This window comes from Rhineura floridana, chromosome 19, assembly GCF_030035675.1.
Source record: "Rhineura floridana isolate rRhiFlo1 chromosome 19, rRhiFlo1.hap2, whole genome shotgun sequence".
Taxonomy (NCBI): Eukaryota; Metazoa; Chordata; class Lepidosauria; order Squamata; family Rhineuridae; genus Rhineura; species Rhineura floridana.
The window spans coordinates 19,737,118-19,764,010 of NC_084498.1; the positions used below are offsets into that span (position 1 = coordinate 19,737,118).

Here is a 26,893-nt window from a genome sequence, read left to right on the forward strand (position 1 = left end):
CTAACCACAAAGCCACACTGGCTCAGACCAGGAGAGTCGGTAGGTAACACGTTGTTTGGGGAACGGCCGTAGCCCAGTGGTAGAGCGTCTTAAGAAGTTGTCCCTTGGAGAGAGTTCTCCATTTTTATTTTTATTTTCAAATACAAGACCAGTCTGCCAGCTGGCAAATCGGGTCTCAGCCCCGATCATAGGGACAAGGTGAATCAGCCAATCTTGTTTGTTAATATATGCAGTGATATGCAGATCAACATCTTCCCAAAGACACAAAGCTAGATCCAATGGGAAAGGCCGTAGCTCATTGGTAGGGCATCTACATTCATGCAGAAGATCCCAGGTTCAATCCCTGATGTCTCCAGGTAGAGCTGGGAGAGACCTCCTGCCTAAAACCCTGAGAGCTGCTGCCAGTCAGTGTAGACAACACTGTGCTAGATGGGCCAATGGTCTGACTTGGCATAAGGCAGAATCTTGTGCTCCTCTGTTGTTCTGTAGCCCGCCCTAGCTCAAAGGTTGGCGGTAGACGTCTGTGCTGGTTGCACATTCCAAACACCTTCCAGGGCTACGCACAGGCCATGTCCTTATCTGCGTGAGCCCAGGGGAAGGAACAGACTCCCTTTTGATCGTTGCCTGTAATAACAAGGGCTACAAATCTTTTTAACGGCGCATGACGGCATCTGCGCATGACGAACGGCAGTGGCAGAGACTTGTCAGTCAGGTTGTCCATCACGCGCTTGGCTGCGGGAAAAGGGCAGTGAATCTTAGCGTTGTTTTGCCCTCGGTCTGCCCTGGCGCCCCACTAATGTACACACTCCCGCTTTGTGTGATGGAGGGGGGGACAAGAGAGAGGCTGCCTTCCTCAGTCTCAGGAGGAGTGAGCTATATCAGCTGGCAGACGGGTTGAGAGAGTTCGGCAGCCAAGCCTCCTCAAGAACTGTCGGAGAGTAGGTTGCCTTGCCAAAAGTCCCCTGGCTGGTGTTTGCCGGAGACACCCTGGGCAAAGAGCACGTGTTCCCCCAAGCACTTGACCATAGGACATGTAGAGGCGTTGTTTCAATTTCAACGATGCAGTAAACCCACTTCTTCGTATACAATTTCTAAATAAATATTTTACACATCGAGTGATTGGCAGAAAGCCAGGTCTGTGTACGTTAATTTATATTCTGCGTCAAGGAAGCCTGGATTCTGCAACGTGCGTCGGCGATGATGGATTTGTATGGGATTGGCTTATATTGCATTTCCTGGAAAAAACGGAAGAGTTCACTGGGTAGCATTGTTTCAGTAATATTTTGCAGACGCACACAGGCGCAGAGGACCATCGGGGCTTGTAAACCTCGCCGTTCTTTGCGTGGCTTCCATGGGCCGTGACGCCCCTGCAGAGTTACCGGCAGCTGCATTCTAAACATTGCTTATGCCACAACAAATTACCCTGCAGTCATTACAGATGACTTCCAGTCACAGGATCGTGTGGGAGTAGCATGAGTCCATATGGACCTCAATGTTGCAAGCAAGCTCTCATCTGAATCATCATTGTTTACTGCAAGAACTTCTTTACAATCTTGGATTACGTTTTTGGGCTTGGAACAATCTGTTGATTATATCCTGCCTCCCAGAGCTTTTCGAATTGTTTGGGTTCAGGGTGACCCTTTCCCTGGTTGAAGACGGAAAGCAGGAGCCTTGACGGCATGCCTTCCTCTTAAGCCACCACTTGGGTCACATTCAAAGTAAGGCTCTCGAGATCCCCCATTCCAGCCAGGGGGTTCTTGCAATACCCCGTTCTCAAGCCAAATGTAGGAACTTGCCTTGCACAGAGTCAGACGGCGAGGTGGGGGCAACCTTTGGCCCTCCAGATGTTGCTGAACTGCAACTCCCATCAGCCGCCGCCCCCCCAAGCGCAGCATCTCAACAGAAGGCAGCTTATGAAAGAATATGGATGATACAGCTGTGTCAGCCAGTTCTGCGGAGCAATAAACACCCGTGAGCTGATCAAAAGATGTCTACCTGCTGGAAGAGGTTTGTGGACGTTCTGTGCGCAGGATAGGGAACACCAGGCACTGCTTAGATAGATTAAAAAGGGCAATTCTGAACCTTGGCCTTTGCTTCCCAAGGAATGCACATGTGTATGCGCGTGCGCGCGCATCCCTAATCTGTTTTCTCTGCAGTAGACACTACCACTTCCTCCAGCTTTTCCTTTTTTATTCCAAGGGCTATCGTGGCAAGGGTTGATGGGAGTTGTAGTTCAACATGTGGAGGGCGAATGGTTCCCCGTGTCTAATCTAGCTCAGCATTGTCCTCAGCAGGGACGAGAAACCTTCTGTTGTCATTACTCTTCTTGATGTTCAGCTGCAGTCCTGCTTTTGTGCTTTTCTCTTTCGTTTTCATCAGCATTCGTTGCACATCATTACTGATTTCTGTTAGTAGTATGGTATCGTCTGCATATCTTAAATTATTGATGTTTCTCCCTCCAATTTTCACTCCTCCTTTTTCTTGGTCCAATCCCGCTTTCCGTATGATATGTTCTGCATACAGATTAAACAAATAGGGTGATAAAATACGCCCCTGTCTCACACCCTTTCCGATGGGAAACCAATCGATTTCTCCATATTCTGGCCTTACAGTAGCCTCTTGTGCAAAGTATAGGTTGCGCATCAGGACAATCAGATGCGGTGGCACCCCCATTTCTTTTAAAGCATTCCATAGTTTTTCATGATCTACACAGTCAAAGGCTTTGCTGTAATCTATAAAGCACAGGGTGATTTCCTTCTGAAATTCCTTGGTCCATTCCATTATCCAACGTATGTTTGCGGTATGATCTCTGGTACTAACTAACTAACATGACTAACTTAACATTCATTAATAACTAGCTCACTCTATAACCTTCCAGCAGAAGGGTTGTCACTTTTCATTAGTGTGGCCGGCTCTCCTGTGGATGCTTTTGCTGCAAGCGTTGCTCCTCTTCGCTTTTCGTGCAAAGTCCTCCTTTTTCATTTGTGCCGCAACAAACTGGAGATAGAAATTTCACTCTGGGTTTTTTTTTTATTTCTTCGTTTCTCTTTGCCTAGTTATGAAGAATCGGCTTTATTTTTTTTTACTGCCAACCTGAAGCCCAACAGGCACCTGCAAGAGGAGGGAGGAGATTTAATGAGGGTTGAGGAGTTACGACTGGTCCTCTGGGGGGTGAGGAAAGTTGCCTGACATGTTTATTTGAGGCAGGGGCCAGGGAACCGAATGCGGCCCTCCAGGACTCTCTGTCTGGCCCTTGGGACTCTCCCAGCCAGACCTCACACCAGCCCTGCTCCAGATCCTCCTTGAGGACTTTTGCCTCTCTCGAATGTGTCCTTGAACTGTGATTGTGCCTCTTGCTTCGCTGGATGGAGAGATGTGTGTGTGTAGAAACCTCTGATTTCTGTTATAAATGAATTTTGGCACATAGCCTACTGTAGAAAGGTAGGAGTGTCCTCTTTTGCCTCTGGCCCCGCCCACCACTGGAATATGGACCCCGGAAGGCTCCCCGGAAGAGAATGTGGCCCTTGGGCTGGACAAACTTCCCATCCCTGATATAAGGCGTTAACAGAATTCAAAAGAGAGAGTTAAAATGAGAGGGGGGGGTTAAAAGCTTGTTATTGTTGAGCTGTGAAATAGTGGGGTTGCATGTGCTTCCAGTGGTGGCTGGTGCCCATTAGGACCGGTGGGGCAGAAAGCAGGAGGACCAACAGTAGGTGGGGGCAGCACCCGTGATGAGCAGAACTGTCCCCTGACTTGTAAGTAAGAAGGTGGGCAGGTGGGGTTCAGTGGGGCAACGCCCCACTTGCCCAGAGGAAGAAGCCTCCACTCTGGCACCATCTCACACGGTGTGCTTAAATTCAGTTTTGGATATGCTAGCCTGAATTATTTCAAGCAAAAGGGGGACGGTTGGAGGTGCGTGCTTCCTTCGCGTCCAACATTTTTATCTGGGTGTTGTACATATCCAATGGAGAAGTCCCACCAATGCGCCATCTCAAAAAAAAAAAATCAGGGCCAGTGAGGTGTGTGGCCTGGAAAGAGAGTTCCAAGGGCCTGATAGAGAGCCCTCAAGGGCTGCATTTGGCCCCTGGGCCTGACTTCCCCCCCCCCTGTCCTAGAAACTGCTTGCCATCCCTACAGAGGTCTGCCTCCCCTGCTTTTATAAAGAGAACAATGGCCATTAACTGCCGTCCTATATCCAGGCCTGTGTCTTGGGGTGGGTGGCTTTCTCTCTGCGTACGGGTGGTGGTGCCACACTCTGAGTCGCTTAATGCCATAGTTCCTTTTTTGCATCTCTTTGGGGTCAGTGCTGGGGAAGATGATTTAACTGCTGTGTTTGTTTACCCCCCGCAGAAGCTTGAGGCCAAATCGCTCATCAGACTGAACTTTGCTAAAAACAGCGATGGTGAGTTGGCACTCTTGAGTCTTTTGAAAGCTTTACTCCCCTCCCCTTCTCTTTAAAATGTATGAAAATGTGACTACTGTGATAGACGCTATACAGAACGCAGAATGACATGGACCATTGCCCAGATGGCTTATATAATCTAAAGTTGACTCTCTCTCACTCACACGGTAGCAGGGCAGAGGAATTACAGGAGCCCAGAAATGTACCTAAATGTCTCTCCGTGCTCCCCACCCACCCCCAGATTGGAATTAGGACATTTCTCTTTTCTGTAGTGGAGGAAAGCTGTGCCATATATGTGTTACTTTTCTTTTTTTAATGCCAGTCATTCTTCGGTACCTTCCGACTAGAACAGTTTGGCTCTGCCTCTCATTGCCTCTGGGTCCACTGACTGTTTGGGCACCTCTGCCTTCCCCCCTATCGGTCCCAATGGGAACCAGTCACCACTGGTTGCTCTGAAGATTATAGGTGTGGACGAGGGAACCACTGGATTTGTTAGCCATCCCTTGGATAAGCACTTGTACTTTGGATTTCTTAATCATTTCTGTAGCGCTTGTTGAAGGTTGGGATAATTTATTTATTATACACAGACACACACACACATGCAAAATTTTATATGTTCTTCAGAAAGGTGCTTCTAGCATTTTCTGCACATCAGACAGTTCGTGTAATAATACCATTTTCCTGGCTGATGCACCCACATAGCCCACAGTGGTTGATAAACCCAACGTGGGTTTGTGGGTTTCGTCTGCCCTTCACGTTAAGTGACCGACGTTCCAGTTTGTTTCTGAATCCTTTTGTTCCTCTGAATCAGGTAAATACCACTGTCCGGTGCTCTTCACGGTGTTCACCAATAATTCTCACATTGTGGCTATCAAGACAACTGGAAATGTCTTTGCTTATGAGGTGAGTTCTGTGCTGAACCCAGCTATAAAGTTCTGTGTTAGAAAATAATGGTTCAAAGTCCAATTTAGAGGAGTGAAGGCACGGAAAAAATCAGGGAGGGTTTTCCCTGTTTTCCCCCAAATTTGTCAATCTTTTCCTGAAATGTTTTTGATTTTTTTTTTGAAAAATTAAAAAAAAAAACTGGGGAAAACGGGTTTTTACTATTTATTTTTAATTTTAAAATACTGTTTATTTAAATATTTTTAAACTGCACTTTCATATAAAATATTGCCAGGCAGTGTACAACCTTGACCCTCCCTCCCTTCCTTTATGTGGTGTCTGCCGAAGCAGGTCGCTCCCCCCCCCCGCCCTGTGTAAAAGCAAGGAAACTCGCGCAAGGGGAATCCCTAGCCTCTTTTCCCTCAAACTTCAGGCCCCTATGGCACTTTAAACGCCTCTCATGCGGGGCAGGTCAGCAAAGGCCCTGGGGCATGGCACCAGGAGTTACATAGGAAGCCGCTTTATGCTGAGTCAGACCACTGGCCCATCAAGCTCAGTATTGTCAACTCTGAACAGCAGCACCTCTCCAGAGTTTAAGGGAGGGATTCTTTGTCCAGCCCTGCCTGGAGATGCAGATGGGAGAGTCTGCGAAACCACAGAACGATGACCCTTTCCTGAAGGCATAGGAACCCGAGCCACACCAAATCGATCTGTTTAGCTCACCACCGTCTCCCAGTAGCTGGCAGCAGCTCTCCAAGGCTTCGGATTGGAGGCTCTTGCCCGGCCCGGCCTGACCTGGAGATGGCAGGGATCGAACCTGGGAGCTTCTGCGTGCAAAGCGGATGTTGTGCTACTGAGCCACAGTCCTCCCCTTTAAAAGGAGCCGCCTTATGTTGAGTTAGACCTTTGGTCCATCTACACTCGCTGTCTCCAGTATATTATCCACACTGATTGTTTATGACTCTCCGTAGTTTCAGCAGAGAGTCTCTCCCAGCCCTACCTGGAGATGCCAGGGATTGAACCTGGGACCTTCTGCAATCAAGGCAGATGCTCTACTCACTGAGCTATGGCTTGTCCCCAGTGGGAAGGGGATGTGGGGCAGTGGCAGCTTGTTACATATGCTGGGAAGAAGAAAATGGATAGTTTATTCTTTTTAATCAATTTTTAGAACATTTACGAAACTTTAAAGTTGACAATGAGGACATTGAACTTGTCAAGGATTATCAGTGCCTTGGCACAGTCATTTACCAAAATGGAGACAATAGTCAAGAAATCAGAAGAAGGCTAGGACTGGGGAGGGCAGCTATGCAAGAACTAGAAAAGGTCCTCAAATGCAAAGATGTATCACTGAACAGTAAAGTCAGGGTCATTCAGACCATGGTATTCCCAATCTGTATGTACAGATGTGAAAGTTAGACAGTGAAAAAAGCAGACAAAACAGTAGTTTCATGAAAGTTTTGTTCCCACCCACCCCCAAAATAAATAGATTCCTAATATCAGGTATTTCCAAAGTGTTAGCCCGGTTATAGAAAAAAAAAGTCTTGTGCCACCTTTAAGACTAACAAATTTATTGTAGCATAAACCTTTGTGAACTAGAATCCACTTCATCAGATGCATTGAGGGTCATTCTCAGCAGGTAGCTATTTATTTATTTATTATTTGATTTATATCCCATCCTTCCTCCCAGCAGGAGCCCAGGGCGGCAAACAGAAGGGCTAAAAACACTTTAAAACATCATAAAAACAGACCTTAAAATACATTAAAGCAGAACAATGTTAAAAACATTTTAAAGAAGCTTTAAAAACATCTTTAAAAAAAGAGTTAAAAACATTATTAAAAACCATATTATCAAGGAATTCTAACACAGACACAGACTGGGATAGGTCTCAACTTAAAAGGCTTGTTGAAAGAGGAAAGTCTTCAAAAGGCGCCAAAAAGATAGCAGAGATATAAGGTATAAACGACAAGTGCTTGTACTTCCACGTGCAGCGTTCCTTGTTCCTGTTGGAGCTCTGGGTGTTGAGATGTTCTCGCCTTTGATGTAAATTCTTGCTGCGCAGCCACCTCCTGACCCCTTTTGTTAACTGCACTGGGTTGGTTGTGAAAACGAAACACTGAACATTGCAGAGCACAATGGCAGGTAGAAAAGCATCCAGGCTTGAAAATACCCAGCAGCATTGCTTATCAAAATCCTAGCTGTGATTCAGAATGGTGTATTGCTCCCTTGTCATGCTGATCCCTTGACAAGAAAGCCACCTCTCCTTGCTGTCAGCAAGGATGTAAATGTGCTTTGCAATCCAAAGCCCTTTTTAAAGCCCTGTTTCTGCCTTAGCCACGCGTAGAATAACGCTTGGATAAGGGGAGGGCACAACTGTGCATTGGGCACACCCCCAATGTGTCTCACGCGCACTGCTGATCTTGCACCCAACATGTGGACAAACAGGCAAAAAGTGCCCCTACAATAGAGTAGCCAAATGCACGAAGGTTCTCCATGCGATCCATCAATCAGGCAGCATGCCTGTGCACATTTTGCTACTCAGGTGTAGGCGCCCCTTTGCAACATCTACCTACACACATTCATTATCAGCCATCAAAAGCCTGGGTAAACAGGAATGTTTTAAAATTCGTCCTAAAAGCAGATAAGGGAGACAGACACATCTCACTTGGGAAGGGAGCCACCACTGAAAAGGCCTTGTCACGGGTGAGTGCGAAGCAGCCAGCCCCACCAACAAGGCCTCACCTGCCAATCGTAGGATCCAAGATGGTTGATATTGGGGAAGGTGCATTTAGGTCCCAGTGCTGGACTACGACCTGGGAGACCAGGGTTCGAAACCCCACACAGTTCGTTCAGTATCTAAGGCCCTCCTCCGGGTACCATCTCACCAGGATGCCCGGAGGATTGTTACCAGATCTAGGGCCTTTTCTGTAGTGGCCCCCGAATTGTGGAACAGCTTACCTGAAGAGATACACCTGGCGCCTACGGGGCTTTCTTTTAGGCGCTAGGTTAAGACCTGGCTGTACTCCCAGGCTTTTTAATGTTTTTAATGTTAATGTTTATGTCTATGTTTTATTTTAATATTGTTGTTGATATATGTGATTGATTTTATTATAATATTGTATTTTTAATCTGTTTTGTACACCGCCCAGAGAGCTACTAGCTATGGGCGGTCTAAAAATGAAACAAATAAATAAATAAAATAAAAATGAAGCACACTGGGTGACCTTAGGCCAGTCACTGCCTCTCAGCCTCAGAAGAAGGCAATGGTAAACCCCCTCTGAATACCACTTACCACGAAAACCCTATTCATAGGGTTGCCCGTAAGTCGGAATCGACTTGAAGGCAGTCCATTTCCATTTAGGTCCCAAGCCATTTAGGACTTTAGATGCTAGCACATCACCTTGAACTTGGCTTGATTGCTCACTGGCAACCAGTGTAACGCTTTCAGGATCAGTGACGCATGGTCCCGTCGGGCTGCACCACTTCCCATGGACCTTGGGGACAGAGTTGGCAACCCATGCAGTGTCAGAGGCAGGCCCAGCTGTGTGGCCCCTCCCCCCCATCCATGTGTTAGCCGTCAACATGCAACTGTGACTTTTTACGAGGTGTAATCCAGTTTAGGTTCATGAGGTTTTAACCCCTATAAATATTGTGAAGACTTGACTGTCGCTACAGTATTCTTAATGCAAGGATTAACCGATCTCTTAAAATGCTGTGATTTAGAAGTCAAGTGTTTTCATTTTTCCCCTTCACCCAAAACAACCAGAACCAAATGCCTTTTTTTTTCCTTAGTAAGGGTGGGGAACCTGTGGTCCTCCAGGTGTTGCTATGCTATAACTCCCAGAATCCCTTGATTGGCGCTACTGGCTAGGGCTGGTGGGAGTTGGAGTCCTGACAACATCCAGACAGTGGAATAACATTTATTTTTTAATCAATTTTTATTTACAAATTTAACAAAGAAGAGAAAAGGAAAATAAAATAAAGTGTTAAAGATAGAAAAATAAATAAAATAAAAAAGGAGTATGTAAATAATACTAATAGTTGCAATAAGCCAGCATTAATTTACATTACAGATACAATAACCGCCAGTATATGCTTCTTAAGTTAAACATGTAAGTTAGTATAAGCCCTCCAGATGTCCAAATAAGTATCTGTGCAAAACTGACATCTGGATGAAATACGTTCAGATGTAGCTTACTTGACTGCAGGTATTTATCCTTCCAGGTTAGAAGTATAAGTCTTTTAATCATAAGGGCTTGCAAAATCCACATTTGTTATCCTGCCATTAATCGCCATGCTACAGGAATATAATTTAAAAGTGCATGGACATCTACAAATATCAAAGATTTTGCTGGTACAAAATCAATGTGCATAACAACTTCAGACCAGAAAGAATGTGTCACTGGACAAGCCCACATGATTTGCCTCAACGAGGCATTCTCAGCATCACACCTCCAACATCAATCTGTATTGGACAGTGCCTTTCTATACAAACGTTGTGGAGTCCAGTATACTCCAAATATTAATTTTTGCTGGATCAATCTCAATTTCAGGTCTAAAGAAACAGTCTACATAGATTCTAATGCCATTTTCCATTGTTTAGGGTGTATGATACATTCTAACTCCCCGTTCCACACCTCTCTGAGTTCCTGAACTTCTACCGTACCCAGATCCATTAAGCATCTATAAATAACTATTATGCGTGCACCTTTCAGTAAGGATCTAATGATTCCCTCCAACAGTTTGGGGGTTGCCAAAGCACTCAGAGCAGGTGGGCCATAAATAGACACTAGCGAATGTTGTAACTAGCCGTTGCTATTCTGCAGTCGTCGTTAATTGATACTTCAGCTGTAAAACAGGAAATGACAAAAATTCTCCATCTGAGCCTATCTAGTGTAAACAATCCACATTCAACATTTCTTTCACAAAAAAAGGCTGCCTCTCTATCTTCAAATCTGGATTGCTCCAGTTTAATGTGGGTATATGGGTCAAAATGTAACTGGCAATACGCCATGCCTCTCTAGTTGCTAAAATTGAAGGTGATACAGCTCCTTCCTTTTTCTTGTATGCAGACCCCAACAGCAGCCATCCAAAGAGGTGTGTTAAATAAGCCATCTCAAAATTTGCCGAAGCTGGGCTATTCATAGAAGGAGAAACTTGCCAATTATTTGTACCTGTTAACAAATACGCTTTATGAGATAAGTTAATATTTGGAAAAATTAAAAACACCTAATATTAGCAACAGCATTCTCTTCAGTGAGTTATTTCCTGAGTATCTCATTAATCTTTTGAAATTATACTTGGGAAATATATGGTGAAATACCACAAAGTATATATATTATCTGTGGTAGAATACTAATCTTAAATGCATTAATGTAGACCAAACACTAAATTTAAGTAATGCTTATCTTTCCAAATCACTGGAAATCTGGGACATCGTTTCTGATTTCACATTTTTTTCCTGTGTCTTACTTTTTTAAGGCAGTTGAACAGCTGAACATAAAGACGAAAACCTACAAGGATCTATTAACTGATGAACCCTTTATTAGGCAAGATATTATCATACTACAGGTAAGATTTTTTAAAACAAATATTATTATTATTACTACTGTCATATTTACATATATTTCATTTTGGTGCTTTATTCCCACCTTCTCCCCCAAAACCACTGGCTAGCCATGGAGGTTCGTACATCCTTGCAGGCATCACCTTGTCAAAACCCATTTTTATATAATAAATCCAGGATTCAAGCAGAGGAAAAGCTTACATCCCAAGCAGTTGACTTTTGAGGCTCAGCAGAGATTTTCCCTGGCCTAGGGCATGCAGTCCGCTTGCAGAGATGTGCAGATTTGCTCTAGCAAATGCATGCCTACTTATGCTGCAGGAGAGGGGTGAAAGAGCATGCCCAGGCAGCCATAACCTCAAGCTTTATGCCCCAGAGATTTCCTGTTTTTTTATTTAATTTTACAGCATTAATCGGCTGCCCTTTAACAGGGCTGGAGCACCTGTGGCCCTTCAGATGTTGCTGAACTACAACTCCCATCAGCCCCAGCAAGGATGGTCAATGGCCAGGGATGATGGGAACTGTAGTCAAGCAGCATCTGGAGGGCCGCAGGTTCAGAGTCTAGCACTGCCCAGTAGCTCAGGATGGAGCTGAATGAAAGTGGGGCAGGGAAGCGAATACTGAAAGCTCTCAAGCCAACCAATAAAAAGACCTGCCTCCTTTATCCTCGCCTCTCATTCTGATATTTTACACACCTTCCTCTAGATCAGGGGTCTGGATGCTGCTGAACTACAACTCCCAGGAGCCCCAGCAAGCTTGGCCAATGGGCAGGGAGGATGGGGATTGTACGTTCAGCAACCTCTGGAGAGCCAGAGGTCTCCCACACCTGCCCCTCTAACAGAAAGTTCTGCAGGCAGCTTAAATGGAAGTGGACTGCCTTCAAGTCGATTCCGACTTATGGCGACCCTATGAATAGGCTTTTCATGGTAAGCGGTATTCAGAGGGGGTTTACCATTGCCTTCCTCTGAGGCTGAGGGGCAGTGGCTGGCCCAAGGTCACCCCGTGAGCTTCATGGCTGTGCGGGGATTTGAACCCTGGTCTCCCAGGTCGTAGTCCACCACCTTAACCACTACACCACGCTGACGCTTGCAGGCAGCTTACAACTTCATAGTATAAAACATGGTAAAATTGACAGTAAATGTTTCATGTTATGAAGACAAGCCTGTGGAGCTGGAGTAGTAAGGCCATTATTTACCTACATCTGCACCAGACATACGTAAGCAACTGGCGCACCTTCAAGAAGTATCAATGACAGCTCCTCCACACACACAACCCCCCCCCCAGCCTTATTTGCAAGTTCAGCGCGGTGTGTTTGTGATTAAGAACATAAGAAGAGTTTGCTGGATCAGACCAAAGACCGATATGTGGTCCAGCATCCTGTTCTCACAGTGGCCAACCTGAAGCCTCAATGGGAAGCCCGCAAGCGGAGCAGGAGTGCAACAGCAACTCTTCCCTGCTGGTGATTCCCAGTAAATGGCATACTGCCTCCAACAACGGGGGTGGAACGTAGCCATCGTGGCTAGTAGCCACTGATAGCCTTATCCTCCATGAATGTGTCCAATCCGCTTAAGAGCATAAGAAGAGCCGTGGTGGATCAGGCGGAAGACCAATCTGGTCCACCGTCGTTTTCACAAAGGGGCCATCCTGATGCTTATCGGAAGCTCACGAGCAGGACCTGAGTGCAATAGCTTTGCAAAAGTGAGAATATAGGGTAAAAGTACATAGAAGAATGTGTGTATTTGGAGAACATTTGCGGAAAAATGGCGGTTTATAGTAATCACAAACAGGTGTGGAAATGTGGAGAACTGAACTTAAGCGTGGAAAACGAGAAATGGAGAACTTGAAAGTGACCGGTTCACCCCGCTCGGGTGCAAGGGTTCCCTAAGCCCCAACGCTGGGCTTATTGCTCAGAACCTAGCCTGGCTCCTTTAGCCAATGACGCTGTAACCCCCAACTTGGTGTTCATGACACGCAGACATTTCTCACGTGTCAACTTGTCCAAGCCTCCCACCCCACCCCGATCGGATTTTCGAAAGCAGGAATTAAATCTGTTGCTGTGCTTAATACTTTGCTCATTCTTTATGTCGGGGCTTTGGTTCTTCCAAGGTTCAAGTGTTCTGGGCTTTTAAACCCCCCTTGCACACCTATAGCTTTCAATCGGTTTATGCTCCTGCAAGCATCATTTCCCAAGATATGTGGGGAAGGGATTCTTATTTTTTTACTATTATTTTAGTAAATGAGATCTGCCATCTTGATATCAGACCTCATGGCAAGGCAAATCTATAAGAGGGGCAGGGAGACCTTTTCAGACCGAGGGCCACATTCCGTTCTGGGCAATCCTCCAGGGGCCACATCCCAGTGGCGGCTGGGGCCAGAGGCAACAATTTATAGTGAATGTATATTTTACAGTAGGGTAGTTTCTACGCATGCTCACCCACCACCCCTCTGTCCTCCGTCCAGGCAAGCGAGAGATTTTATCAGAGTTTAAGGACACATTCCAAGCCAGGCAAAAACACTCAAATAGTGCCATGACCACTGTATCCAGCAGTTGAACTGGAGGCGGAGGCTGCAGGCACACCAGATGAGGAGCTGGGTCAGAGCCAACTGCTGAAGGCAGGGAGGTGGTTGCACCTGAGGCTGTTGGACAGGAACTCCCAGAGGAACCTCCTGAACCCCCAGGGCCTGTAGGGCCAGAGTCTGGATGTTCACGGGCACCTTCCCCTGAGCCTGAAGAACCAGATGCTTTGCACCCCACATCATCAGTCCGACAGCACACGGGACTGACATCCCCATCCACCTATCCCTGACTTCCTGCAGCAGACGAGGGGGATGTCTGCCTCTGTGCACTGTAAATCTACCCTTTGCACATGTGCAGAGGCTATTCATCACCTCCCAACCTTTACGTGTAATATTTTTGTTCCCACTCCACAATATGCCACTGTTATCTCTGGGCGATCCTGTGATACCCCCAAACCCACTGTGTTTATTGCTAGATTGCATGTGAGGCAAACCTTTCCTTCAAGAGATGGCCCCATGGTATAAAGCTGCCACCAGTTTTTGAATGCAACACCTTTATAATATTTGCCAAGAGGCACTGCAGATTGTTAGTATTAGATTCAGTGCCATTTGTTTTTATACCACTGACTGATTTCTTTTTTTTGGGGGGGGGTATACAATGACCAAGCTTAGGTATGAGTATGGAATGGAGAGGTGTGTTCGTCTTCTGGCCAGAGGATTGGCCCTTTAAGGCTCTAGAGTTCTATACGAGGGAGTCTAGAGGAGGGAGGCTGTAGACAGAGGTATAAAAGGCCCCAGTCTGCTCCCAACATTTGTTGGAGCACGTAGCTCACTTGGGGCTGTCCGTGGTCCAGCAACCTTTGACCAGCCTCACCTTGTCACTTTCTGGGTGGTGTGGTGCTGTGTGTAATTTGTGTGCTTAATTTCTTTTAAAGCAACACCACAGCAGCAGAGTAACAGCAGGTGTTGAAATGCGAGTGTGCCAGCCTGTGCGTGCGTTTACCTAAGAAAGCAGGCTTTTACCCTGCATCAGCATCACTGAGACTTAAGACTTAGTAAAATAGGGAAAGCTCCTTTATTTATAGAAATACATAGTAGATAGAAAAGCAAACCTAGTTCTAACTAACTAAGTTGGAGGCGTAACGCCCAGGTGCGGGAGTTAGCCCCGTACTTGGAGAGAGCAGAGACAAAGGGATGTCTCCTCTCTCCTGGACAGCTGGAGGACAAAGGAGTGGAAAGGGCAGAAGGAGGAGGGTCAGGTAAGCTTCCTTAAAGACGTCACAGTAGCTACAGAAGGAGGTCAGTCAGAGCATCACAGGTAAAGGTAAACAAGCCTATCCATCTGGAGGACCCTAGCTCTATCTTCCCTCTGGAGCACAAACAAAAGAAGAAAACAGGAGTTGCTCTTGCCCCACTTCCAACAGGTGGGATCCAGCATCGGACCACACAGTGACAAGGAGGGTGTGAAGCTGGGCTGGTGAGGAGTGTGGCTGGAGTGGGATCAGGCCTTGGGAGAGTTCCAAGGGCCAAATAAAGAGGCCTCCAGGGGCACATGGCCCTTGAGCCCGAGGGGCCCCACCGTTGACCTACCACATCTCTCTTCCACATCTATGGAAGCCATAAAACGTGGATAGGAACAGAACAGGCTCCAGAATAATTTTTCCACGCAACTTCCATGCCAGCCACTCCCGGTCTGCATTCCGAGCAACGAAGATCCGTTTTCTTCAGCTGTCGTCCGGCTCTTGAAGGACCAGGAGAAAACAAAGGGAAATAATTTGAAGCATGTAGAAAGAGAAAAGAAAGGGAGCCCGTGGCGGATGGTTGTTTGTGTGCTGGCTTGCATGGCTTGACTTCGTAACTGTCTCTTGGTTTTACTGCCAGCCGTAAAACTAAAGATTTATTCACTAGTGAAAGCAAACAATTTCAGGGATGAATGAAAGACATAATTATGTCATTTAATGAGAGATGGAGCAGTTGGCGCTCTCTAGTGCGTTAGCGGTGATGGAATATTGGACGGTTTCTTATCTAAAGTCACAATGCTGCATTCATCTTGACTGAGCCAATTTGCATTCATATCGACATATTAGACAGTTCTCCCAGTGTTGCTTTTGGTCTTCAGGCAACTGGATGCTCTTCATACTACCGTATTAGATTTTACACATACATAGATGTGTGTTTGTGTATATAGATATAAAAAGATGAATATATACACACATACACAATGTACACACACACTCCTCTAGAAAATCATCAAATTATTTTGGAACCCCATTGGTTCAAGTTTCATCACACTCAAATAGAGTACCCTAGAATGGAGAGTTTAATTAAAACAGTAGCTAGAGAAAACACAACCCCTCCATCCACCAAGCCTCCTCACAAAAAAGAAGCGTAAAGGTGGTTGAATTGCCAGTTGCTCAACTCAAGATTTCAAGATGGCCCAACATTTACATTCTTTTGCGTTGTGTTTTCTATTTTCCTTTTTTTTTTTTCAGGACCCCACCAATGTGGACAAATTTAACGTCTCCAGCTTTTTCCACGTTAAGAACAACTTGAAAGTGACTGATCCAGGTAAGAGCAAATGTCAAGAGGGCCGAAGGAAACAATGAAGGAAAAGATAATAACAGCGGATGAAAAGCGAGCGGAACAACCATCACAGCAAAACCTGCTTCATGCAGGAAAGGGCCCTTGGCAAAGTGCCCCCTATGGACCAGCTCCTACCTTAGTGCCCTCCCTGGCAGGCTTACCTGGTGCCATCAGCACCCTTGTTTTCAGCATCAAGTCAATGCCATTCTAATTTATATGCATACCTTAATATGCATTTATTTATATGCATTTATTTATATGCATACCTTAAAGCAACACCACAGCAGCAGAGTAACAGCAGATGTTGAAATGCGAGTGTGCCAGCCGGTGCGTGCGTTTGCCTAAAGAAGCAGGCTTTTACCCTGCATCAGCATCACTGAGACTTGAGACTTAGTAAAATAAGAAAAGCTTCTTTATTTCTAGAAATACATAGTAGATAGAAAAGCAAACCTAGTTCTAACTAACTAACTAAGTTGGAGGCGTAACGCCCAGGTGCCCATTTGTTTATTTATAAGCATTTTAAAACTTTAGCTCCCCAAATACCACAAATAACACAAAACAATAGGCAAGGGGGAAATGCACAAGCCTAAAGCTCACCTAGGCTCTTTCTTTGTCACACTAAACTATGGTTTAGCATGATGTTCAAATGCATCCATAGTTTGGTGCCTTCAGAATCTCCTTGACACATATGCACCGCCTCTCTTTGGGGGAAGAATAGATAGTGCTATATTTTTATTTTAATTGTCAGATACGGAACACTACAGTATTCCATTGTCACTCAAAACGTTGTTTTGCAGACGAGGAAAAAGCAAGATCGGACCCGTCTTATTACCTGAAAAATGCAAATGTCGAGACCCGAGAAACGTTATCAGAACTTTATAAAGAATTCAAAGGGGATGAAGTTCTGGCGGCAACAATGAGGGCTCCAGAGAAGAAAAAGGTGGACAAGCTGAATGCAGTAAGTTGACTGCTGATTTGTGAAGGGCCACTTCTAAATGGCAATCTAGGAGGACGAGAGGGATTTTTGGTCTAAAAAAGAGACACTGAATGCAGCAGCAGCAGGGAAGGAGCCCAGCTAATCAGCGGCAGATTGATTTCTCCCCAATAGCTGTTGATTGGCTGGGACCTTGGCCTGCATGCTTGTCAGTAGTTGCACCATCAAAATTTACTTTGTGCTAGAAAGCAGGTTTATATCGGAGGCTCCTGCTTCCGCTCCCTTAGAAATTGTGTGAATGGTTTTTGAAAACTAAATAGATAGCCCAGGGACCCCCTGGTCTGGGTTATTGGTGTTAGGGGAAAGTGAAAGCACCCTTCGCTTCTGTCGGCTCTGTACTACTTGTTTAAGCTACTGCTAATTGCCTAACTGTGAATAGAATTGCATCTAGTTTGGCCCTGGGTGGAAGGAATTCCAAGAGGCAAGGGAGACTTATGCTCTGATGCAGTTGGAGGACCAGAAATTGCACCGTATATTTTAAGGCAGAGATGGGGAACCTGTGGCCCTCCCAGTGCAGTTGGACTTCAGCTCCTATCATCCATGATCATTGGCTGCACTATCTAGGGCTGTTTTAAGTAAATATTGATATAGCTATCCTTGATACCACTTGGTGACTATCCAAGACCCATAAATTTCGAGATGGCCAATATACAGCCTCGGGCTTTAATGCATCTGAGCATTAGAAAATCCTGAGAATTGCAGCTCAGTTACAAAGTCGCAGCTCAAAACAGACTGAACAGACCAATTGAATTCAAATTATAATAGTTTTCATATTTATTTTCCTACTCACCTGGGTCTTCCATACAATGTGGATGGATCTGTGCCTTCCTGTGAGCACTATATCAGGCTGAGATTTTTCCTTCCAACGTTTATAATGTATGTAATAGAGAGAGAGAGCCTAAGATCTTTTTAGACTGTGTAATATTGGCCTGAGATATAAGGGATTTTAGTACAATAGATGTAGAATTTGTTTGTGCCTTCAGGTAGTGGGAGCTATTTTTGCTATTCACCTTCTTCTTTTTCCATGTAGATATATTTGTAATAAATAAATAAATTTTAAATAATCATCTGGAGGACCGAAAGTTCTTTAGCCCCGGTTCAAGATCAGAAATGTTGCTGTGTGAGATTTTGCTTTATAGCAATGGTGTCACTGATTTCATGCCACTCTGGGATGCAGATTCCCCAGTTTGGTTGGGCATCAGGGTGTTACTGCTTATATTATAATCACCTGAAAAGAAATAGCGTCAATCAGCACTGCATGTTGCATAGGATCGCACACACGGGGGCATTTCTAGCGCTGCACAAACATAGTTCTATGCGTGCAACGGGAGTTCCCTCTCCCCTCCCCCCAAACTTGGTGCAGGAAAGATCCGTTGAGCAAGCAAAATAAAATTTAAAGTCTGTTGTGTGAGCAGAACAGCAGCTTTCAACCCTAAGACGTGAGCAGTAGATGTGGGTCAGCCTTCTCACGCTCCGCTGTCGTGTTCAAACTGAACGGAAATGGGCTTGGAGGGGCACAGTTTAGATTTAAGTGAGAAAACGGCACCCTTTCCCAATAGCGAAATTAATTCTTTCACTGTTGAATCCTTTTGCCACCCTGGGAGGAAGGGCAGAACATAAATTTAATAAATAAAACAATTTCTGCTCCCTGGCTGAACTTTGAAGTGCCTCGGGTAGACAGTACTGAGCTCAGGCAAGGGCCATAGCTCAGCACGCAGAAGGTCCCGGGTTCAATCCCCAGTGGCATCTCCAGGTAGGGCTACGAGAGAACCCTGTCCGAAACCCTGGAGAGCCCCTGCCAGTCAGTGCGGACAATATGGAGCTAGATGGACCAATGGTCTGACTCGGTATAAGGCAGCCTTCCGTGTTCCATCTTTTCAAGGCCGCGGCATGTTTTGCATGTTTGTTGGGGTACGTTAAACATTTAAATGATTTTTTTTTTTACTCCTTATTGGAGGGGAAACGTTTTTGTATCATTGCTCACGCGATCTATGCTGTCAGCCGCCTTCTATTAAAAATAAAGGCCAGTCGGAAACGTTGTGCTATAAATGCATAATTTTGTCTGTTTTAACAGGCTCATTATTCCACGGGCACAGTGAGTGCCTCTTTCACGTCCACTGCGATGGCACCTGAAACGACGCACGAAGCAGGTAGTTATCATTTGGGTTCACCGACCTTGTCACCTCCCTCCCCACTATGGCAAGGTAGTAGCTTTTACAGCAGATTGCAAGATCGGGATGGGTGGGGGCATTCCTTGGCACGACCTGTGCCTCTGATAGAAAAAAAGTCTGCGTACAGTTATGGAGGATAAGGCTACCAATGGCTACTAACCCTGATGGCTATATTCTACCTCCACTGTCACAGGCAGCATGTCTCTGAATACCAGCTGCTGGAAACTGCAGGAGGGGAGCGTGCTGTTGCTGTCAGCCCCCCCTCCTCCTCGCGGGCTTCCCCGAAGCATCTGGTTGGCCACTGTGAGAATAGGATGCTGGACTAGATGGGCCACTGGCCTCATCCAGCAAGGCTCTGCTTAGGTGCTTTATATTTTGCGTGTGAAGGAGGAGCCTTTGCTCAGTGGCAGAGCACACCCCTTGTATACAGGAAATCCCAGGTTCGGTCGCCAGTTAAGCTTTTTAAAGATCACTCGGTAGAAGGCGATGCAAAAGGTGACATCCTACTTGAGTCCCCGATGAGTGGGTGCCAGCCAGAGTAGGCAATACTGGGAGCGGATGGACAAATAGTCTGATCTGGTGGATCCAGGCTCAAGTCCCTGTTTGGCCCTGGAGCTCACCAGGTGACCTTGGAACAGTTGTTCTCTCTGGGCCTAACCCAGAGATAAAATTGGGAATAAAATTAGATGGAAAACATTCCATCCAGTTCAGAGCAGCCTGGGCAACTTGACTCTGCCCTGGTCCACACTTAAGCTGGCCCAGCTACATCAGGGGGTAGGGAACCTCTGGCCACGGGTTCCAATTTGGCGTGTGAAGCCGCTTTGGGAAATTACACCCTCCTGTCAATCAGGTGACATCATGAGCGGGTGACAACAGCTGATGGATAGCTTTGATAGGCGCAGCTGATCCCAGCAGAAAGTAGGATTGAACCTCCCCCACCTGTCAGCTGATGGGTGGGGGCCTTAATGGTGCTTGGTTGCAGTCTTCCCCCCAAACCTGCTAGCCCTCTTTGATAAGTGGGTGGAGCCACCCACCAGGCAGTTGCCTGAATTCATTATGATGTCAGATGATTGGCAGGTGGGTAGTCCGGCCCACCTGTCAAGATTGGCCTGCAGGGGTGTGGGGAGATAACGATCTAGCCTGCCTGGCCAAAAAGCTACAGCATGCTGCAAAAAAGGGTTTAACAAAGTTGTATGGTGTAGGGCTGCTGCTTCCTTCTCTAAAAATTACCTCCAATGACTATCTGTTTTTAAAAAGATAGCCCTATAGGTCGCCACCCCTGCCCTATAGCATAATACATTCTGGGGAAGAAGCTTCAAAGGTCGTTGCAGAGAATTAAAAGGCAAAGAGTAATTTTGACAACTCTGCTAAACCTGTCATTTATTATGCATGGCATGATGTGGCTCAGCTTGAAGTTAATTCCCTTAATTTTGGTGGGCAATGATGACGTTCCACACGAAATGTTAGCTGGCCCTTCCAAATTCAAGTCACGTTCCTTGGCTTTTCAGAGGCACAAGACAGCGGTCTTAATTCCCAGCTGACCTTTTGAAGATTCTCATTTGGAGGGCAAATGTGTCCCCTCTAGTAGGGAGTCTTACTCAGTTGATGGTCACAAGTGACAGATAAGAGATTTAACGAGGGCTCGTTTCGGCCTTTGCTTTGGCGAGCAGCTGCCGTTGACGACGACGTTGTGCGATACCGGTACGTGAAGAAGAAAGGCTACGTCCGTCTGCACACCAACAAGGGGGATCTCAACCTGGAATTGCACTGTGACATGGTATGTGGCTGTGTTATTGTCCTGTCACAAATTTTATTATTCTGCCGCAGACCTGGTAAAAACAACTAATAACACAATGGGCCATGTGCTTGCTTTTTGTTGTGTTATCAAGGTTTTGTGTGCATGAGTGCACATAGAGCCTGGGTATGGAACCTTTGGCCCATGGGCCACAGTTGCCCCCCCCAGGTGTTCAGATTTGGCCCACGAAGATGTTTTCCCCAAAACCACACCCACCTGCCCACAGGTGGAAATGTGGCTGTCAGTGGTCACCGGCTGCTCAGGGTGTCCAGGCCTGGGATGGCAGGTTCTGGAGGGAGATGGAAGAGGCAGATGAGGAATGGGGAGGGGAGGCTGAGACAGCTGAGTGAAGCCTGTCTGGGGAGACCCCACCCCATCAGACAGTAATGCTGGAAGAGGAGTCCCAGCTGCTCCTTCCCCCTCCCCCCGACAGTCAGAGCCTGGGGATAGGTCAGAGCCACATCCGTGGAAGGGCCAGACAGGATTCAGAGGAGGCAGGTCCGGCGTTGTCACCCAGGGCTGGGAGATGCCTTTGCAGGTGGGAATAGACTAGAGATGTGAAAGCCCGGGAGGGAAATCGGAAGAAAACCAGGGCTGGTTTTTTTTTTTCCCCCCGCTAGATTTTTCTAGGCCTTTACATCTCTAAAACCGACACACCTGCCCTGACACAGTATCGGCCTGCAGGCTAGACATTCTCACAAGGCTGATTCTCACGAGTCAGGCATGCACTCCACCTTGGCTATAAAGCTTACCAGTGGGTGTGAGAACTTGCCGGGGCCACGTCTCTCCTCTTGTACAGTTTTGAACTTTGTGCCCTGACCTTGGACTCTCGGCCTTGCTCCTGTAGCTTGGTTAAGTCCTCCATCTAGGAGCTCTGGGACTGAGCTAGCTCTTGCCTGCTGCTGCTGTACCTGTAACGTACTCTTGCTTTAACAAAGGTCTTTCTCTTACTCATGAATAAGCGCATTTATTGCTATGCCCTGGCTGGAGAAAGCAGGCTTTGGCCGATGAAGACTCTTTGCAAGCCCTGCATGGTGCCCTGAAGTCCTGACTTTGAGACTTCATGGCGCCCAGTCACGTAGCCTCATTGTGATGTCAGGTGTTTGACAGGCAAACAGCCTCACCCACCTGTCAGATTTGGCCTGCAAGGCTAGGATCAGTAGGGCTCACTATGTGAACTACCATGTGCTAATTGCCTTAACGGTGATGAGAATCCAGGGAGACATTAAAGAGGGAAAGGAATTGGGAAGGGAAATCTGCCTTTCGTTGTTTACGTTGGGGGGGGGAAAACTGAGTACAATTTAATTTGCATCCTGCCCTTCCTCCCAGCAGGAGCCCAGGGCAGCAAACAAGGCACTAAAAACACTTTAAAACATCATAAAAACAAATATTCAAATACATTAAGACAAAACAGCGTTAAAAACATTTTTAAAAACTTTTTAAAAAAGGGTTAAAAACATTATTAAAAAACATATTAAGCAATTCCGACCCAGACCCAGACAATTTAAATAGTAAGAAAACAAAATAAAGGCTTATGAGATTATAATAGAACCACCGTAAAACAGCAACAGAGAGAGAAGTCATGTCCCATGATTTGGCAGCATATGGACTGCTAGCAGGGCCTCCCTGGGTAAGGGTGGATGGGAGCAGAAATGATGAAGTGGGACGCTGTTCACCAGCCCGCCCTCCGGTCCATGTGTCTTTCCCCCAAGTGGAAGCTTGCAACAGGTGGGTGCGGGTGGCATCGGCTCAGCACATGATGAGTCGGTAATGACTCCGAAGGATGATGTCAGCATTCCGGCACCACCTTGTGCTGGGGTAGTTCTCGGGGGCCTTTGTCAAGAGTTTGGAAGCTGACCTGTTTTTCTCTTCGTCGGTTGAGTAACACTCAGATGAGAGCCAAAGGGGGATGCCAGGTTATGGAGTTATTTGGAGCAGCGCCAGAATGAGCAGCCTGTTTTGAATCACCGATTTAGAGGGATGTCACAATGCAGACACCGTTCCAAGGGCGGCTTCTTTGGCCAGTGTTGTTTCTGCCTTTTTGGGGAGTGGGGATGTGCCTAAATTCCTGGAGCGGCATGTCCAGAAGCATCTGGTACCTTGTTATCGTTATGCGGAGAGTCCTTCAGGATGCCGTTCTCAAGAGCTTTGTTGGCACTGCAATTGCGCGCACCCCCCTTCCCGGTACCTCCTCCGACATGGGTCTTGAGCCGTTTGCTGCTTTCCTTTTTCAGGGAGGCGACGGTGGTGGTGTTGAAATCTGGCCAAACTTTTAACCAGCCTTTTGCCTACCCAGAGGAGCCTGACATGCACCTGAGCAGCATTTGCGAGCCAAGAAGTGTTGAAGGGTGTCTTGTCAGAGTTAATGCAGTATGTGGAGAAGAGGGGAGAAAAATGGGGCAGCTGAGAAAAGCAGACGCAAGTCGTGGAGCTGAAGGACCGTGTGGAGCTCATGGGGAAGGACCATAGCTCAGTGGAAGAGCTTCTGCCTTGCATGCAGAAGGTCCCAGGTTCAATCTCCAATGGCATCTCCAGGTAGGGCTGGGAGATACTCCTGCCTGAAATCCTGCAGAGCTGCTGCCAGTCAGTATAGACAATACTGATATCGGTGGACCAATGGTCTGACCTGGTATAAGGCAGCCTCCTATGTTCCCGTGCAGGCCCTGGGGAAGGTCGTAGCTCAGTGGCAGAGCTCACATTCAATCCACGGCATCTCTGGGTAGGGCCTGCAATGTCCCTAGTCTGACATTGGCTGCCAGCCAGTGTAGACAATACTGACCTAGAGACACTAAAGGCCTGGCTCAACAGAAGGCATCTTCCTGTGTGAGCCACCTTGAGCATTCTTGTATAGTGGGAAGGTGAGACTTAAGCTACCCAAATCAGATTCCTTGCGGGAAGGCTGTCGCTCAGCAGCAGAACATTTGCCTTGCATGCAGAAGGTCCCAGGTCCAATCCCCAATGACATCTCCAGGTTGGGCTGGGAGAGAACCCATGTCTGAAACCCTGGAGGGCCACTGCCAGTCAGTGTAGACAATACTGAGCTAGATGGGACCAGTAGTCTGTCTCGGAATAAGGCAGCTTCCACTGCATCACCTGACCACAGGCATGCCGGAGCAATCGGTATTGGACAGCATTGATGGAAAATATCCTGTGCGGGTGGGGAGTGCCTCAAGGCGCACAGCGATAACGGGGCTTTCAATCTATCAACTGGACGTGCTGGCACGTTTTGCATTTGAAAGCCCCAGCAACTGATAAAAAAGCAGCAGGGCTGTAGAAAGGCAGGCACTTCAGTAGCCTGCTGGCTGAAATGTTGAAATCAGTAGACTTGGCATGTCTGGGTAGAAATGGATTTTTATCTGGCTCGAGCCTTACCCTTTTGGCTGCGAGGAAAGCTTGTCTGTTTAATTTATTTATGCATGCTTTTCCGTCAAGATCAGCTCCCAAAGCAGCTTAACCACAATTTGAAATCCAACAATTTAGAATCCATCACCATTACGAGAATGACGATGGCAATAACACAGGTGTGTGCATAATTGTCTCTTTTGGCCCCTGAGAGCTGATGATGTAGTCCTGGTCGACAGACACGCAACGGAATGAGATGGCTGAGTTGAATAGTTGGCAAGAGTGGACTGCACCGCTTCAACCAGCAGATTCAGATGCTCTTTTTTAATGCTCCCTATGTTTTAAAAAGCAACTCTCCACAAGAATAAAACCAGCACTTTAGGGAGATGGGTTATTACCCAGGGTGTTGTGCTAGTGTTCTGCTTGCAGGGAGGTTTTTAAAAAAAACATAGGGGAGCAATCAAATGACACATGCGGTAGCGTGGACTCTAGCCCCAAACCCAAATGCCAGGATCTCGGCCAGGGTTCTTAACTTGTGTTCTATGGATGAGCTTCATGGGGCTTGTGGACCAGGCGCGCACACAAAACGATTTCCAAGGCAACAAAATAAATTGCACTTTATTTATTTATTTCTGGGGGTCCATGCCTTTTAACAACCCTGTTGTGAAGATTAAATGGGGGGAGGCATTCTTCCTTGAGTACCTTGAAGGAAAGGAAGGAGATAAAACAAATAAACCAGTAATCCCGCCTTGGGTCACAGACACAGGGTCCCATCCTTGCAGTCGATCAGAGGATCAGCCATAACCTGGCCCTGAAATATAGAGGATGGAAGTGCCCAGATGCCAGCTTCTTTAATCCCTCCTTCTCCACTCAAATCCTGGGAAGGACCCATCCTCTTCCTGTCACAGGGATGGGGAACCTGTGGGCCTCCCAGACAGTGTTGGGCTGTAACTCCCATCATCCCTGACCTTTGGCCGTGCTGGCTGTGACTTGTGGGAATTGGAGTTCAACGACATCTGGAGGACCACAGGCGCTCCGTCCCTGTCCCATCGCAACGTTCGAGAGGACCTTGCACGTTTCTCATCCCTCTCGGGTGTTAATACCCATGGAGGGCGAAGCAGACAGACATCTGAGGAGACCAAATCCCAGTGGTAACATTCGAAACATCGGGAGCCAACTGTGAAGATGGAATTTTTTTTCCCCAGCATCCTTTGCTTCCAGTAGTTGAGCAAAGGGAGGTGGTGGTTGTCGTTTTGAATGAAAGTAATGGAGAAATTCTGACCTACGTAATGACGCAATAAAGGTGCCATTTCTTTACCTGCCAGAATGATGAACTTGGCTTCTGTTTCTGATGGAGGAAAAAAGAAGAAGCTTGGGCTGGTTTTTAACTCATCCTGGTAATGTTGCTAAGAAACCGCTTCCTTGCCAGAGCGTCGTACGCCTTGCAGGATGTGCACAGTGGCCATGGGAACGAGTTGATAGCTTTTAAAGGGAGAGGGGAGGGAAATTGCAGGGAAACAGTTGTCGTCATCTACCGAGCTGCTGCAGCAGCCCATAGAACAGTTCCGAAGTAAAGAAGCAATTTGTCTCTTATCAACATTCAGTAGGTTTTGTTATTAGTCTACCGAATGCAGAAATGGGACATTGTATTCTCTGAGGCACTTCAGCTTCAAGCTAATTTCATTTTCCTTTTTCTTTTTTTTTGAAAAAAAAAGTTCTCACAAAATGAGTTTATTCCCCCGACTGTGTCTCCTCTTCTTTCAGGCCGTGCACCAACTTTTGCTAAAAGCTGCCTGTTCTCTTTCTGATTCATAAAGCAAGCGCGTTCATGTTTGCCCACCTTCCATTTTAACTACGCCGTCATTCACCGCTTAAAACGTAATCACCCAGTTCAGAGAAAGTTAGTTGTGCTTATAAGAACAAAAGGAGAGCCTGCTGGATCAGGTCAGTGGCCCATCAGGTCCAGCGTCCTGTTCTCACGGGACGCTGTGGCCAGTCAGATGGGAAGCCCGCAAGGAGGACCCGAGTGCAAGAGGACTCTCCCCTCCTGTGGTTTCCAGCAACCAGTATTCACAGGCATACCATCTCCAGCAGTGGAGGCAGAGCATAGCCATCCTGGCTAGTAGCCCCTGGTAGCCTTATCCTCCATGGATTTGCCATCCAAGTTGGTGTCCATTGCTGCCTCTTGTATGGGTGAATTCCATAGTTTAACTATGCGCTATATGAAGAAATACTTTCTTTTGTCTGTCCTGAATCTTCCAGCATTCATCAGAACTTCAGGAAAGCCCCACATGAGACCAAAGGCCTACGTAGCCCAGGGTTGTGTTTTCCACAATGGCCAATCGGATGCCTCCAGAGGGCCCACTAGGAGGGCATGAGGGCGAGTGCTCATCTCTTGCTGTCGCTCCCCAGTGACTGATACTCAGAGGCACAACACCTCTGATCCTGGAGGAAACATGCAGCCATCAAGACTAGTAGTATTGGACAGGCTCATGCGCCATCCATTTGTCTGATCCTGCATTAGAGCCATCACTGCATCTCGGGGCAGTGATGACGATATGCTATGCGAAGAAGTACGTCCTTCTGTCTGGCCTGAACTGGCCACCATTTCACTTAATTGGATGACCCCAGGCCCTAGTTTTATGG

The 26,893-nt window shown here is 46.7% G+C and overlaps 1 protein-coding gene across 1 annotated transcript in view; it reads left to right on the top strand.

Moving 5' to 3' along the window:
* Positions 1-26,893, top strand: part of PPIL2 (peptidylprolyl isomerase like 2) — a 73,292-nt gene that overhangs the window by 14,790 nt on the left and 31,609 nt on the right. Inside the window, exons 6-12 of the mRNA XM_061602880.1 lie at positions 4,351-4,402; positions 5,214-5,305; positions 10,764-10,853; positions 15,855-15,930; positions 16,743-16,903; positions 19,014-19,089; positions 20,781-20,887. Coding sequence (XP_061458864.1) covers positions 4,351-4,402; positions 5,214-5,305; positions 10,764-10,853; positions 15,855-15,930; positions 16,743-16,903; positions 19,014-19,089; positions 20,781-20,887 — 654 coding nt within the window. The remainder of the gene's footprint in view (positions 1-4,350; positions 4,403-5,213; positions 5,306-10,763; positions 10,854-15,854; positions 15,931-16,742; positions 16,904-19,013; positions 19,090-20,780; positions 20,888-26,893) is intronic.